At 36.2% G+C, this 15,098-nt stretch overlaps 1 protein-coding gene across 1 annotated transcript in view; it reads left to right on the forward strand.

Annotated features, from left to right (window-relative positions):
* Positions 1-15,098, forward strand: part of LOC122742188 (spermatid perinuclear RNA binding protein) — a 136,766-nt gene that overhangs the window by 97,638 nt on the left and 24,030 nt on the right. The window contains 5 exon segments of the mRNA XM_043986254.1: positions 8,582-8,673; positions 9,352-9,447; positions 11,555-11,666; positions 12,530-12,627; positions 13,712-13,823. Of these exon segments, the coding sequence (XP_043842189.1) occupies positions 8,582-8,673; positions 9,352-9,447; positions 11,555-11,666; positions 12,530-12,627; positions 13,712-13,823 (510 nt within the window).

The raw sequence follows: 15,098 nt of genomic DNA on the forward strand, positions 1-15,098 counted from the left end.
TTTCTCCTGATATTCTTTGGCCATGAAAAGATTCCTTTCATTTCCATTTATAAAAATGTCCACAAGAGGTGCCCCAATTCTCTTTGGTTGTATTTTTCTGTCCTTTGGTGATTTGCTTGTTGTGAATCTGAACTTCTCCAGAGGCAACTCTGCTTTTTGACAGGGCTTTTAAAAGGAAGCTCCAAACCAGCTTGAAGGATTTAGATTGATGGAGTTTGGGGGGAGTTTAGGAGGAAGACCCAAGAGTTTTCCTGTTTTTTTATCCAGAAATTCCTTGTCTCATCCTTGGCATAATTTCTCCCATCTATTAGTAATGAAAGAACATGAAACCCCTTCTTTCCTTCTCAGGCTAGAGAGTTCCATAGCTCCATAGGCATTTCCTCATTCTTCTCCTTCTCTCCCCCCCCCCCCCCATTCCTTACTTTCCCATAAGTTGGTTTCCCCTTTGCTTGATTTCTCCTCCTCTGCCTCTTGTCTTTCCTCTTAACACAGACTTGAGTGAAGTCTACATCCAGGGAAACAGTAAACAGAGATTACTAGAATTTTATTAGTTTTTATACCAGCACATAGTTTGGCTAAATATAAGGAAAGACTTCCTAACAAGCAGAGCTGTTCAAGAATGAGATGGACTGCTTGCACTGAAAATCTTTGGTGTGTGGTCGAGATAGATGGTCATTTGTTGAATGCCAAGAATAATATGATGTGGTTGATTGCAAGATGTAAGATATTGGTCTTGAAATTCAGTGATAGTCCTCTCAGATAATTCTCTGTGTGAAAGTGGATATAGTTTTATGTGTGTGTATTGGTTAATTGGTATTGTCATATAATAAGCTCCCAAGAGAAGAATGAAATTGAATAGTGAGAAGATACAACAAGGAGGTAGATTTTAGCTCAGTAGAGTGAAGGGCACTTCTTTATTGATTGTTTTCAAAAAATGGAACTTAATCTATTGTGCTGGAGTCGGATGGGATATAGTAACATGGACACAAATAAGCACTACTAGAATGGAGAATTGGGAAAAGGAGAGATCATTGTAAGATGGGGGCATTAGGAGAGGTTTTATAAATGAGTCGTTACCTTAGTTGGAGCTTGAAGGCATTGCAAAGGTATAATGCAAGGACATTACACTGAAATCATAGATTTCAATTTAAATCAATTTAGTGACCCTTTTCAAAGCATGGTAGAATTATAAACTAGACATTTGGAGGAACTAGGGTGATACCCATGGTTTAGGTAGAATAGAGTTTATCCGTTATTGGATAGTTTAGATTTCCAAAGGTTTATGGAGAAGTTGATTGAACAAACTCAACATATTGATATTTGGCATGTTTACATCTTTGAGTATGAATTCGTCCTAGGGTAGGATGGTACTTCATCCAAGTCCAGGGGTCATGGAGACAAAGTTTACTACATTATTGTGTCTGCTAGTATTTGCAACAGTTGATAAGGAAATATTACAGGAAGCAGATTAAGAACATAGGTAGATTTGCAGGCCTGCAGATTTCACCTCTATGTAAGGAAGAGCTTTCTAAAAGAGTCTTATATTTGAAAGTGATCTTGGAAGCTATCTAATACAACTTCTATCTGAACAAGAATCTAAGCTTTCCAAAAATGGAAGTACTTGACAGTAGACAGTTCTTGTCACTGTAGGTGAGAAAGTAGAGATCCAATAATCACTCGTTGGGTGGGTCATACTTCAGTTAGAATTTAAACTAATCTCTTCCAACTTTGAGATGCAATGAGTAGATAATTGTTGTCTCTGAATTCACCTCATCACAGTTCTCTTGCTATATATTCATTTCTTTGGTATTTTCTCTGCTGGCGTGCTTTACATAAATGTGTGTGTATATATACATACACATACATATGTACATGTTTGAGAGAGAATTGTGTGGGGAGAGAATGAAAATACAAGCATACACACATATATATGACTTTTTGCTCATAGTAAGCACTTAATAAATGCTTTTTAATTCATAGTAGAAAAATCTTACCATTTCTCTGCCTAGCCTGAGCTAGTTAGTTCTATGTTATGCATGATACAGCCCCTGCTTATATGTAGAGCTCTCTGACACTGAGGATGATAGAAGTTTAGGTGAACGACTTTATCTTTTTTCTTGGAACCTTATAGTTTAAAACATCAACTCCATACAGTTAGTTTATTCTAAGTTGTTAAGGAGCCATTGAGAGCCTCACATGAGTGAATAATCCATTTTTGGAGAATCCAGGCTACAGATGGCTAACTGCCATCTTTAATCAGGTTGTGTTTATGCTTTATTTCTTCTTATCCATAGCCTGGCATTTTCTTTAAGAGGGCCAAGTAATTAGCATGCATGAAGGGGATTGAGGAAAACTGACCAAGATTTCCTTTTTGTATGGTTTGATTCTAGTGATTAACATCTAACCAATTAAAACATGGTTAGGTATAATGGACTTCTCTTTCAATGCTTACATTGTTCATGAATGTGGTATGTGCCTTCATGCCCTATCATCAGGTTGCTGAATAATATTTCTATACCCTCTCCTCTACTCTTCCCCATCTTTTTTTTTTCTTTGCTTTGCTTTTGGTATATTTTTCCTAAACAAAATCCAGGGTGGAATTACATGTAGATGAATTAGTCATAATAATAACTCACACTTATGTACTTTTCCTCAAAAGCACTCTGTGAGTCAGGCAGCATAAGTATTACTCTCATTTTATAAATGAGGAAACCGAAGCTCACAGAGGTTAAAGGATTTGTCCATGGTCACATAATTGGCAGTTTTCAGAACTTACACTAAAAACTTCTCATTCTGGGTGTTGAACTAAAAGACCCTTGAACCTCCTCACTTATTATGTTAGAATCTGTTTGTGGACTGAAATAGCAAGGTTTATACATGCATGCTCTTTCCCTTGACTAATAAACATTTATACTCCTAACCAAGAAACAATTAAGATTTAATGGACCGAATGTAGAACACTGAATTGGGCATTAGAAGTAATGATTTCAGTTCTACCTCAGCCACCTCACTTAGCAGCATGTCTTCGGATAAACCAATTTTTCTCTCTCGGCTTCAGTTTTTCTTTGCTATGGTTGTATTTGGGGGGTCCCCCCTTAAAATAAGATCCTGCTTGATGTTGAAGTCTTAACATTATATTGTGATCCATATTTCTAGTCACTGGAGAAAGAATCAGCAGATGATAGTTTGGTAGAAAACTTCGTTAATAAAACAGAATTCTCGATCTTAGGAAAAATATTTGCCATCTTATTTCTTCCACCTCATTTAATAAATGAAAGCATCCCAGAGATGGGAAGTGATTTTGCCTTGGTCACACCACCATAAATTAGCAGGATCAAGAGTAGAATTTAGCCCTTCTTATTTTTCTCCATCATGTTGCTTCCCCATTAATAATTTCATGAAGTTGTTTTTATTCTTTTAGAAGTCTAGTTTTTCTGTTTAGAAAATTGAAGCATCTATTATGAAACTTAAGTAATGCAAAATTGGAGTTTTCAAAAATGTTTTGTTGGGCAAAGCAACAGGTCTTCATAGTAATTGCTTTTTCACAGTCACATTAAGACTGTGTTTACTTATAAACCAAGTAGTTACAACCTAGGCACATGAAATTTTACTATAATGTTATTGTGCAAGCTAAGTTAGACACTCACAAGTCTGCTAGTGAGGCACTGTAGAAAGTATGTTGGGTTTGGACCTCTAAGACCTGAATTCAAATCACAGATAATGCTACTTATGTTGGACATAGTTCACTTCTTTCTAAGACTCAGTTTCCACATTTGTGAAATGAGAGTTGAACAAAATGTTCTCCACAGTTTCTTCCAATTTTGAATTCCTCTAATCTCAAGTTTGTGGCAGTTTTTTTTTTAAACAGATGATAGCCTCTCAATTTAATAGCATCTTAAGGACCTTAGAGAACATGGAGTCCAGTTTTTTTTGTTTTTGGTTTTTTTTTTTCATTTTATAAATGAGAAAGCTGAGGATGAGAATGGTGAAGTGACTTGCCAAAATCACATGTCAGGTAGTAGAGTCAGAATTCTAATCCATATCTTCCTACTCTTAAATTTAGTGTTAAACCTTTAATTGGCTTGGTCCTATAGAGACCATACAATATTGTCTGTGAGGAAGTACAGTAAATAGTTTTTTCCTAGAAAATCAGGCCCGGTCCAATGTTTCTCAACCCAAATTATACTCAACTAATAAAATATTGAATTTCTATACTGTGGACAACTTTTTCTTCCCCCTCCAGCCTCAGTGTGATGGCCTTCTAAAGTGAGGTACCTGGCAGAAAGAAAGACTGGATTCTAGACTGGATTTTCTAGCTTCATTAGAAGCTAGAGAAGAAGTAGTATTTTTTTTTTAAATAAAGTTTGGTTTTTAAAAGTAAGGACCTGTTGGGTAGCCATGGTATAATTTCAGTTTAATCCAACAAACATTTATTAAATAATTACAGTATAGGTAGTCAGTGGGAATATGAAGAAAACCGTAACCAATAAGCATGAATTAAATGCGATGCGCTATGCTAAGGTGCTGGGAAGGCAGTGAAAAATAGCTGAAAAAGTACTAGTTTTGGACTCAAAAGACAGATTTAAATCTTGGTTTAACGGCTGTGTGACCTTGGGCAAGTCACATTTCCTTTCTGGGCTTTAATTCCTCATCTGTAAAGCTATTATCTGTATAATATTTCTCTACCCAGGCTGTTATGAGAATCAAATGAATAAGTTTACATAAAGCACCTTGTAAACTATGAAATGTTAGGTAAATGTTAGCTGCTGTTATTGTTAAAAGTTTTGTGGATTGGTAAAAAAATTTTCCACAGACTGACAGTTGGGAAACACTGGACCAGATGATCACTTAAGGTCCCTTTGAACCCTAAAATTTTGTAAGTATAAGGTAGTTATCTGATGCAGAAGGTATAAAATATTTTGAAAGCCAGTAGCAAGGGAAAATAAGTAGAGAGGAGAATTAGTAAATATTCTGTTTTGATTACTGGAATTTGACTGTATAATGTTTGATTAAAAAGAAATTTTAAACAAACATTTACATGTTATCCCCTTCTTATTAAAAAAATGAAACCAAACACGAAACCACAACCTCCCAAATATAGTGGAAAATCTTGAGTAGTTCACTTCCTGCCTGGCAGAGCATGAAGAAACATAGCCATTCTGATGATGGTGTAAAAAGGAATATAGTCTTCTCTTCACTGCCTGTTCCTTTCTTTCTTTCTTCCTGTTTTTTCTTTTCTTTGTTTTTTTTTTTTTTTTTTTGGTAGAACCTTGTACCAAATGTTGACTGTCTGCAACAAAATCATGTAAACATTCTCTACGATGTTGAATACTTATACTTCGGGGATTGAATGTGATATCTGTGTGAAAGATATTCTATTTTTTTGGCATCCTGGTGCCAGAATTCATTCCAGCAACAATAAGATGTTGTTAAAATTGGGTTCTGAATGTCCAAGGCAGCATGGTAACTTCCATTTGCTTCCTAATGTCATACAACTATAAAGTGGAAGATCCAAGAATAAAATCTGAGTCAGAATGTAGGCTCATAAGACCTGTATTTGAGTTCTGGCTCTTCCATTTCTTAGTTAACTTATCTGTGGGCAAAACATAATTTCTCTATAGGCCTCAGATGACTGATAAAATAGAGTGAATAATTCTTCCACCACCTACCTTTCTAGGAGTAGTTGGAAGAGGCTATTCATCAACCACAATGTGCAAATAAAAGTTTAAGAGGCAGTTATTATCCTTTGGCTACTGAGTGAAAGTCAAGGGAAAGTTGCCTTCCAGCTCCCTAATTTGATTATAACCCTAATTCCCCAAGCAAAAACCAAAAAAACCAAGCAACCCACAAAAACAAAAAACCAAAACCCTCTTCATTGGGTAAAATAATGGGTACAAACTTAGCTTGTTTAAAGTACTATTTTAATGTAAGTTTATGATGATCATTATTATTAATTGTAAAACTGTTTAGTTGGAATTAAGGGTAAGGAGTAGATGAGACGATTTCTGAAGTCCCTTCTATTCCTGACTTTCTAGGTCTCTAAAATACTGATTTTTTTTTTTAATAAACCTTCAGAATGTTCAGGTTCAGTCCCCTTTGATGATTTAAACTACTTTGCAGTCAGTCAACTTTTGCCATTTCTAACTTTTTCAAAAAATTCTAATTACTCATTTATAGTAGTTGTTTTATCTGCTGTATGAGCTTTTTTGTAGATGCTTGCATGTATTGCCCACAGTTATATTTTTAGGTACTAATGCAACAGCCAGTACAAGTGCTACGTAATAAATGGAGTCATTAAAGGATTTGGGTCTTGAATCCCAAGAACCAAATGTTAACCAATAAACTTTTGCAGACAGTGGAATTTCTTATGCTAGGAAACCCACCAAGGATATCGACTCTCTTTGATACTTCATACTTTTATGGAAAAAGGGGTTGGAAGTCAGCCCTGCCAAGTGTTGTGGGTTACATTGCAACAGATGATGGGAACACATGCAAATATCTGCTTTTGGGCTCACCAGGTCAGAAAACAGGCATGTAGCACTTCATCCTTTAGTGAATACAGCTAGCTGAGTGTACCATGAAATGACAAAACCTTTGAGAGGTTTGTTCTCTACAGCTAGCGCTTTTATACTTTCTTAGTCTACTAAGGTACTCATTGAATTTTCAGTAACAGTTTCCCCAGAAGACTATAGGAAGTAGAGACATCAGTAAGTCACACTTTAAAGAGACTGGGATTAGGGGGCAGCTAGGTGGTGCAGTGGATAGAGCACCGGCCCTGGATCCAGGAGGACCTGAGTTCAAATCCAGCCTCAGACACTTGACACTTACTAGCTGTGTGACCCTGGGCAAATCACTTAACCCCCCAAAAAAAGACACAGGGATTTGTAACGGGGGGGGGGGGGGGGCACTGGTATATGGTAGGAAGGTCATGGACCCATTTGACAATCTAGTGAAGCCTATGGACCTCTTCTCAGAATAATATTTTTATATGCATAAAATTAATAGGATCACAAAGGAAACCATTTATATTGGAATATAATTACCAAAATATATATTTTTTTAAAAATCAACAACCTCCAACTAGGTTTATGGACCCTAAGTTAAGAACTCTTCCCAAGATCCTTTTATGTCTCTTTTCCCCTATTAACTTCTCCCTTCTCCTTTTTTGCTCCCCTCTTTCTTCCCATTCCTCTTTATTTCTTAGAGGAAAAATTCTGAACATATTGGTGAGCTCTACAAAAATGTAGCTCCCAAAAGATGACAATAAATGATGATTTTTCTGACATGTCAGATGAGTTAGGAATTGACCTTATTAAGAGGGTCTTTTTTGTGTTTTCAAAGTCCTCAGAATAAAAAAAAAATCACAGAAATTTTAGCATATGTGTGGGAAATTTCTTTATTTACCATTTGACTAACATATACTAAGTTTTTTTCTTTTTAATCTTCCCCAGAATCTGGGGGAGATAAATAGATGAATATGACTCTAATCTTGTCTATTAGAGGGTTACACTTTAGTAGATCCATTATATATTTTAGCTTTAACTTCACATTCTGTGTCAGCTCTGTCTTTTTACCCCTTTCTTTTCTCCCCTTGCCAGATTATAGCTATTAGAGACAACATGTTAGAGTAGAAACAGCACTGGACTTATTGCTGAAAGACCCTAATTTGAGTCTTATCTGACAATTATTAGTTGCATGATCCTGGTCAAGTTACTTAACATCCTTATGCTTCATTGTAAAAAACATTTTATAATATTGTAAAATAGAGATGATAATACTTACATCATTCACCTCATAATTATTGCAGTAGAAGTGCTAAAATTCTCTGTTGACATGTTAGTATTATTAAGAATGATTTATATATTAGACATTTCAGTTCCAATATGGATTTACCCTCCAAATTTTAAGCAAGATAAATATTTGTTAGTCATATAATTTAAAATGGAAATTAAAAAGTGAATGCACAGAAAACTTGAAACCTTCAAAACCACCATGATTTCAAAATAACTTTTGCTTGGAGGAGCTGATGCATACATCCCTTAGGTGACTTTAGGGATTAATTTTGGGTTTAAGGGACCACAATTTTGGTTAATAAGAAATTTTACATAGCTATGGAGACTTTAGCCAAACTTTTAAAAAGTAAGCTTTGATTAAATGTGAGCTGACCAGGTGTCAAAACCCTTTTTAGAACGAAAAATTACCATTGTTCAGTAGTTCTACCTAAATGTCATCCCTGAGTAAAAAGGAAAAAGTGCTACATCCCTATTTTGTGCCCTGCAACAATGTGTTATTGTTAGACATATTTAATAAGATCCCAGACTGTATGTAGCAATGGTCATTGATCTGTATACTGAGTGAATGCCTTTCTGCTATATCTTACACATGTGCACATTACTACTTTTAATGGCTGTTGAATTAAATAACTCCGTGCACTTCTTAAAACACCATTAAACCTTCTGGGAGTCTTATTAGCTCACTGAGATGCTGCTGCGATCTTTTGTTTTGTTTTTCTTTTTGGTAATGTGACAGAAACCCCTTGGTCAAATTGTATCTGTCTCTTTTTATCCCATTTTACCAGTAGAAAATGTTTCGATGAAAGACCCTCCGGACTTATTGGACAGGCAGAAATGCCTGAACGCCTTGGCGTCTCTCCGACATGCCAAATGGTTTCAGGTTGGCTATTTGTTCTTACCTCATTGTTATTGTAGCCTTATGAGGGTTAGATTATCAATACTCACTGCAACAGCTTAAGTTGGCAACATAGTTTTTTAGCAGAAATGCACCCTAGCCTGAGAGTCAGAAGGATTTATTTCCAAAGACCTTGGGCAAATCACTTATTTTCTTGAGTCTTCATTTTTCCTTCTGTAAACTGAGTTTGAGGTAAAGGTCTTCTAAGGCCCCATGCTGCTTTAACTTCTTTTACAGTCTTTGATTCCATATTCCCAAATCTGTGTTCTACGGTTCCTTCCCATTTGAACAGTCTTTTTCCAAAGCCTCTTCTAGGTTGAATGTGTTTATTTGATGTCTAGTTCTTTGAAATTCAAGTGATGGGAAAAAAAAGAACCAAAACAGAACATTCTGGGGAATGTGAAAAAGTTATAGATGGTTAGACAATTAAGGGGTATCTGTTTATCATGAGGCTACAAAAGCAATTTTAACATTAAGCTTCCTTCTTTTACTTTTGAGCCTGCCTTTCTAAACACAAATCTTGCTTTTTTTGTTTGTTTGCATGAATCTGATTTATTAACTGGCTAATTAGTAATCATTTATAAAGGACCTATCCAAGGCCAATGTGCATAAAATGAAGAATGGATTTCAGTAGGTGTATTGGAACCCTTTTGTTTGTTTTAGGCAAGGGCCAATGGACTAAAATCATGTGTAATTGTCCTCCGCATTCTGCGTGATTTGTGCAACAGAGTACCCACATGGGCTCCGTTAAAAGGATGGGTAAGTACATAAAAAATGGCTAATGGGTATACTGACATGCCTAGGCTGCCATTTTGGGGAAGCCTTCAGAAATTCCATGTTCCTGCTGAATTTTAATACTCCTGATTTTGTCTCATTAGGAAATAGTTGAAAAATGCATTATCAGATGCTCCCTTTTCAGATATGAGCCCATTTGAAGTCTTGTTATCTGCACCTGGCACTTCTCATCTTGTCCATATGCATGTTATGGCTTTATCTCCCAGTATTAGTGCTGTGCACATCTCTGGTTTATTTCTCACCATTCACTCAGAAATGATTTATTAAGTAACTGCTATGTGTAGTGCTCTTTGCTAGACAGCAAGAGATACAGAGATAATTAAAACAAGGTTCCAACTCTATTATTTGTTATAGATGTAACGTTGTTCAAATCATTTCCCTTCTTTGAACCTCAGTTTCTTCATCTGTAAAATTAGAATGTTGGACCTGGTGATCTTTAAGTTTCCCTTCCAGATCTAATCTTCTAGTCATGGACTTTGCAATCTTAACAAGGGTAACCAACCACTACATATTGGCATTCTGTTGATCTGAATATAGGGCTCCCTTCTAAAATTAAATCCCTTTGAGAGGAAGAGCTTTTATATATTCATAGGTAATATACCAACAAGACAGTTATGCAACATTGCCATATAAATAACAGTGAAAGTTGGTTTTTAAGCTATAAGAACATATGTTCTTATTTATCATCACTATCCATTGCTTTGAGATTATAAACTCCACTTAAATAAATTTATGGCCTAAATTGGGTAATATCCCGCTTAAATTCTGAGTAACACAGTACTTCCAATGCAAACCAGATCCATCCTGTCATTATCTTTGAAAGACTATTTTGCTTTTTTTTTTTTTTTTGGTGAGGCAATTGGGATTAAGTGACTTGCCCAGGGTCACACAGCTAGCAAGTGTCAAGGGTCTGAGGCCGGATTTGAACTCAGGTCCTCCTGAATCCAGAGCCGGTGCTCTATCCACTGCGCCACCTAGCTGCCCCACTATTTTCTTTTGTTGAGTGTCATGGGCAAATTTTTCCAAAAGCCATTAAAAAAAAAATCCTCTTATAATAGAATGCCCTTATAAATGCCATTAAGCCTTGGCCTTTTAAAATTATTTTGATTCTTTGTAGTTGAGAATGCTTGAGTCTGGTATCTTAAAAGTATGTAGTCTTTTTTCTATTAAATTTTGAAACTAATAGGTACCCTTGAATTTATATTAGCGAATATATGTACATACACTCATATATAGTGAATTTCTAGCTAGTGCATAATGTTTATTGCAAACGTTATTTGATGTGGGAATTCCCATGGTGAACTTCATCTTTTCCTTTATTATAGATCCTTTGGAATAAAAGGTCATCTCTAGCAACATCATAAATATAATATTAAGCAAAAATAAAAAGAGAACCTTCACATTAGTTTAAAAAATTCTATGTTTTATGATCTGATTAAGCTGTCCCCAGTCATTATGAGTATCTAATAATTTTAAGAGTGGGTACGTGATAATGCCCTTTTACCTTTTTTAAGTGCTTGGCATAGGCCACTCTGGACATTTTCCTCTTGTGATGTTTGTGATGCTGTTTGAATGCTTTGTCCAGCTAGCTATGTGACCTTTGGCAAGTCACTTCACCTTTCTTGTCCTCAGGTTCCTCATGTGTAAAATGAGGGAATTGAAAAGATGGTCTCTAAGGTTCTGGCTAGTGTAATATTCTGTGTTACATGGTTGTGCACTTGGATTTTCTAAGGTTTTGCCCAACTTTAACATTCTAGATTCTAACGTTCTATGACTAAGGCACTTTTTAGTTTTAACAGTCTTTGTCTTAACACATCCTATGTTAAAAATGGTCTTTCCCTCTGTTATTTTTTAAGTTTGTGAATGTTAGAACGTAGCACATAGAATGTTAGAACTAGAAGTGACCCTCATAGATCATCTAGTCTAACCCCCTTATTTTATAGATGAGGAAACTGAGACATAGAGAGAAGTGACTTGTCCAAATCCTCATATTGAGTTATTAGCTCACATTTTAACTGGATTTCTTTTAACACTTGATGCATGTACTAATTTGTAATTTAATATCTTTTAGCCACTAGAGCTTATATGTGAAAAGTCTATAGGTACCTGTAATAGACCTTTGGGCGCTGGGGAGGCTTTGAGACGAGTAATGGAGTGTTTGGCATCTGGAATACTTCTTCCTGGTAAGGGTTTCAAACTCTGAGAGCAAAAATAAGTAAAATTTCATCTGTCTATTTTTAAAATGTCTGCTAAATGTGTACTCTGCACAGTACAGTAGTGTAGGGGAGGCATTCCATTTGGAATTCTTAGCTAGGAGAGGGAATTTGAAAAGCTGCATTGGAAAAGCCCATCTTTCAGTCATTATAATCTGAGTTTTCTGTTTACTAACACAAAAGTACTAAAAATGCAGGATGCCAATTGTGTTATTGCTTTACTTACATCTCTTATTAGAAAATAAAGCCTTTTTTGTTTGTTTCATGGAGGTTGATTAAAAAGAAATCATGAAATATGTAGTTATGACTGTGTGTTTGGGCAGGTAAATCATGCTTTTATTTTTGTATTATGGTTCCTTTAAGGATTTGGGGTTTGTATGGGAAGTGTAAATCATGTTCTTTTTATATGTGATTCCTTTAGAGATGTTTGGGGTGGGGGAGGGTTAAGTAATGGTCCTTGTTTATTTTTAGGGAGTCGAAGTGATTAATCTTAGTCTTTTTGCCATAAACTTTCTTTGTGATCTTAGGCAAATCATTGTACCTTTGGGCCTCATTTTCCTTCCCAGTACCATGCAGGCATTTGACTAGTTTTTCTAAGGTCCCTGTCAGTTTTGAACTTCATAAATCTGTACTTTTCAAAATAAGATGTAATTTTGGCCTTTTCTAAACTAATAGCATCTATTAAAGCTCATGGTACTAACAGGCAGAAAAGTTAAATGTGAAGACATGCAGTTCCACCCCTTGATCTTAAGAGCTGACTTTAATCTAATTCCTGTAAACTTGAGCCTCATTCTAAATAGTACCTGGGGTTTTTCTTTTTTTTTTTTTAATAGGGGGACCAGGTCTTCATGATCCTTGTGAGAGGGATCCAACTGATGCATTGAGTTATATGACAATTCAGCAAAAAGAAGACATTACACACAGTGCCCAGGTAAAACACATTAATCTCAAGGACCTAGATCTAGTTGACATTTTGTTTCTAAAAGTATGGTAAATCCTTTGGGAATGGCTCTTTTGGAAGGATTAGAATGGATAGAAAGTTTAAAAAATTTCTTCTCACATACAAGATGGGGGAGGTATTGATGATGTACAACAGCAGTTCATGTGATAAAAGACTTTGAGGTTTCAGTGGATCACAAGATCAATAAAAGTAAAACAATGTGACATAGCAACCAAAGAGCTAATGTACTCTAATAAGGTCTATAATGAATGCCGTTTGGAGTGCTTAGTGTTCAGCGTCAGATAGGTATAATGTTACTCTTTACCTCTATATTAATCAGAGAGCATTTGGAGTGTTGTTTTCAGTTCTGGAAGCCAAACTAAGGCAGAAACATTGATAATCTAGAGGGCATCTAGAAGGAGATGGTCTTCAGGTTGGTGGGATTGGAAAACATAAAGAGAGGCAGGTAGGTGGTGTAGTGGATAAAGCACTGGCCCTGAATTCGAGAGGACCTGAGTTCAAATCTAGCCTCAGACACTTGACACTTACTAGTTGTGTGTAGGCAAGTCACTTAACCATCCTTGCCCCGCAAAAAACCAAAACAGCAGAAAAAAACTATGTCATATTAAGAATCTTATTGAGGAAATGGAGGTGACAGTTGTGAAGACATTGGTCTTCAGTTGTTGGTAAGGCTATTGTGGAAGTGGAATTAAACTTTCTCTATTTGGCCCTAAAAGGCAGCACTGGGATTCCTAAATGAATGTTGCAGTAAGAGACAGGAGTAACTGACTAACAGGGTTCTCTAAAAGTGTACTGGCTTCCCTTGGGAAAGTACTCAGTTCCCCTTCACTGGAGGTGTTCAAGTAGAGGTTAGATGACAACTTGTCTGGGAGGTGGTAATGGGGTTGCTGAATAGTATTCTAGACTCTGTTAGTCTTAGGTTTCTGGCTTCATGATAAGATGCTTTTCCCATTGACCCTATATCTTTCTTACTGGTGGAATAGGATATTTTTGAGGGGGCAAGTGTGTGTGTCATTGAATGTGGATACATGAAAAAAAACTTTTTTTTGTTCAGCATGCACTCAGACTATCAGCTTTTGGTCAGATTTACAAAGTGCTGGAGATGGATCCCCTCCCATCTAATAAGCCTTTCCAGAAATATTCCTGGTCTATTACTGACAAAGAAGGTGAGTAATAATTATTTGTTTTTGGGGGGTGGGGTAGTTTGGAATGAATTTTCAACACTTGGGCCTCAGGAACCGTCTAGAACTAACATTCTCTATTCTAAATTCTGTTGAGCTCTTAACATTTTATATTCTAAGAGATAGGAGTAATAGAAAGTGCTGAATTTTGAATACCAGCTCTGACATTTATTACCTCATGTGTCATTGGATAAGTCAGTTAACCTTTTTGGGAGTCAGTTTCTTCTGTTAAAATCAGGGGAGTTGGGGGCAGCTAGATGGTGCAGTGGTTAAGGCACTGGCCCTGGACTCAGGAGTACCTGAGTTCAAATTCGGCCTCAGACACTTGACACTTACTAGCTGTGTGACCCTGGGCAAGTCACTTAACCCCCAATGCCCCGCCCCCGCCCCCCCCCCCCCAAAAAAAATCAGGGGAGTTGAGTAGATAATCTTACAAGATCCTTTTTAAGCTTTAAATCTATCTTTGATCTTTTCTGCCAGTGAAATCTAACTGCTTATCTTAAGGCACTTGGAAGAAAATGTGAAAGTGAAAAGATTCTCCCTTTTCTTTGAATCCCTACCCATGGCCTCATCTTGGCCTTCTTAAAAAGGAAGCTTGGTGTAAAGGGGAAGAGAATTGAATTAGAAATCAGGAGACCTGGGTTCACATCATGGCTTCCCTTAAGAAAGTTACTAGACTTCTCTGGGCTTTTGTTATACAAACCAAGGTAGTTAGATTACATGATCTCTAAGATTCCTTCTGTTTCTATCAGAAATGAGTCTTTATGATAGAGAAAAATTGCCTATTACTTATGGTACCTAGCACAGGGATTTGTCACAGTATACTTTCAGTAAATGATTGCCAGAATGAAGTAATCATTTTACTTGCAATTTTATGCTTGGTTTTACGTGGCATAGTTAGCTAATTTTCCAGAAACATGGAAGGACATTCTTTAGACTTCCTTGACTGTGGAAGAGATGATTGGTGCATACTTTAACCAGTTTCCTAAAGTGAGTTTACTTGTGCTGGACAAGCTTCAGGTCAGTAACTTTTAATTTGCCAGCACTATGCATCCAATTAAGGGAGAATAATATTTGTCAAATTTTCCTCAACCAATGCCTCTGATATCTCAGGTTCCATATTGAGTCTATATCATTTGGTAGTGGAATCTCATGGGTACAAAACATACTGTTGTTTAGTTAATTTTAATAAATATTCAGTTGAATTGAATTAGCCATTGTGTGTTTTAATTTTTTCTAATCAGGAATATGGTACAGCTA

Source organism: Dromiciops gliroides, chromosome 2 (assembly GCF_019393635.1).
Source record: "Dromiciops gliroides isolate mDroGli1 chromosome 2, mDroGli1.pri, whole genome shotgun sequence".
Lineage (NCBI taxonomy): Eukaryota > Metazoa > Chordata > Mammalia > Microbiotheria > Microbiotheriidae > Dromiciops > Dromiciops gliroides.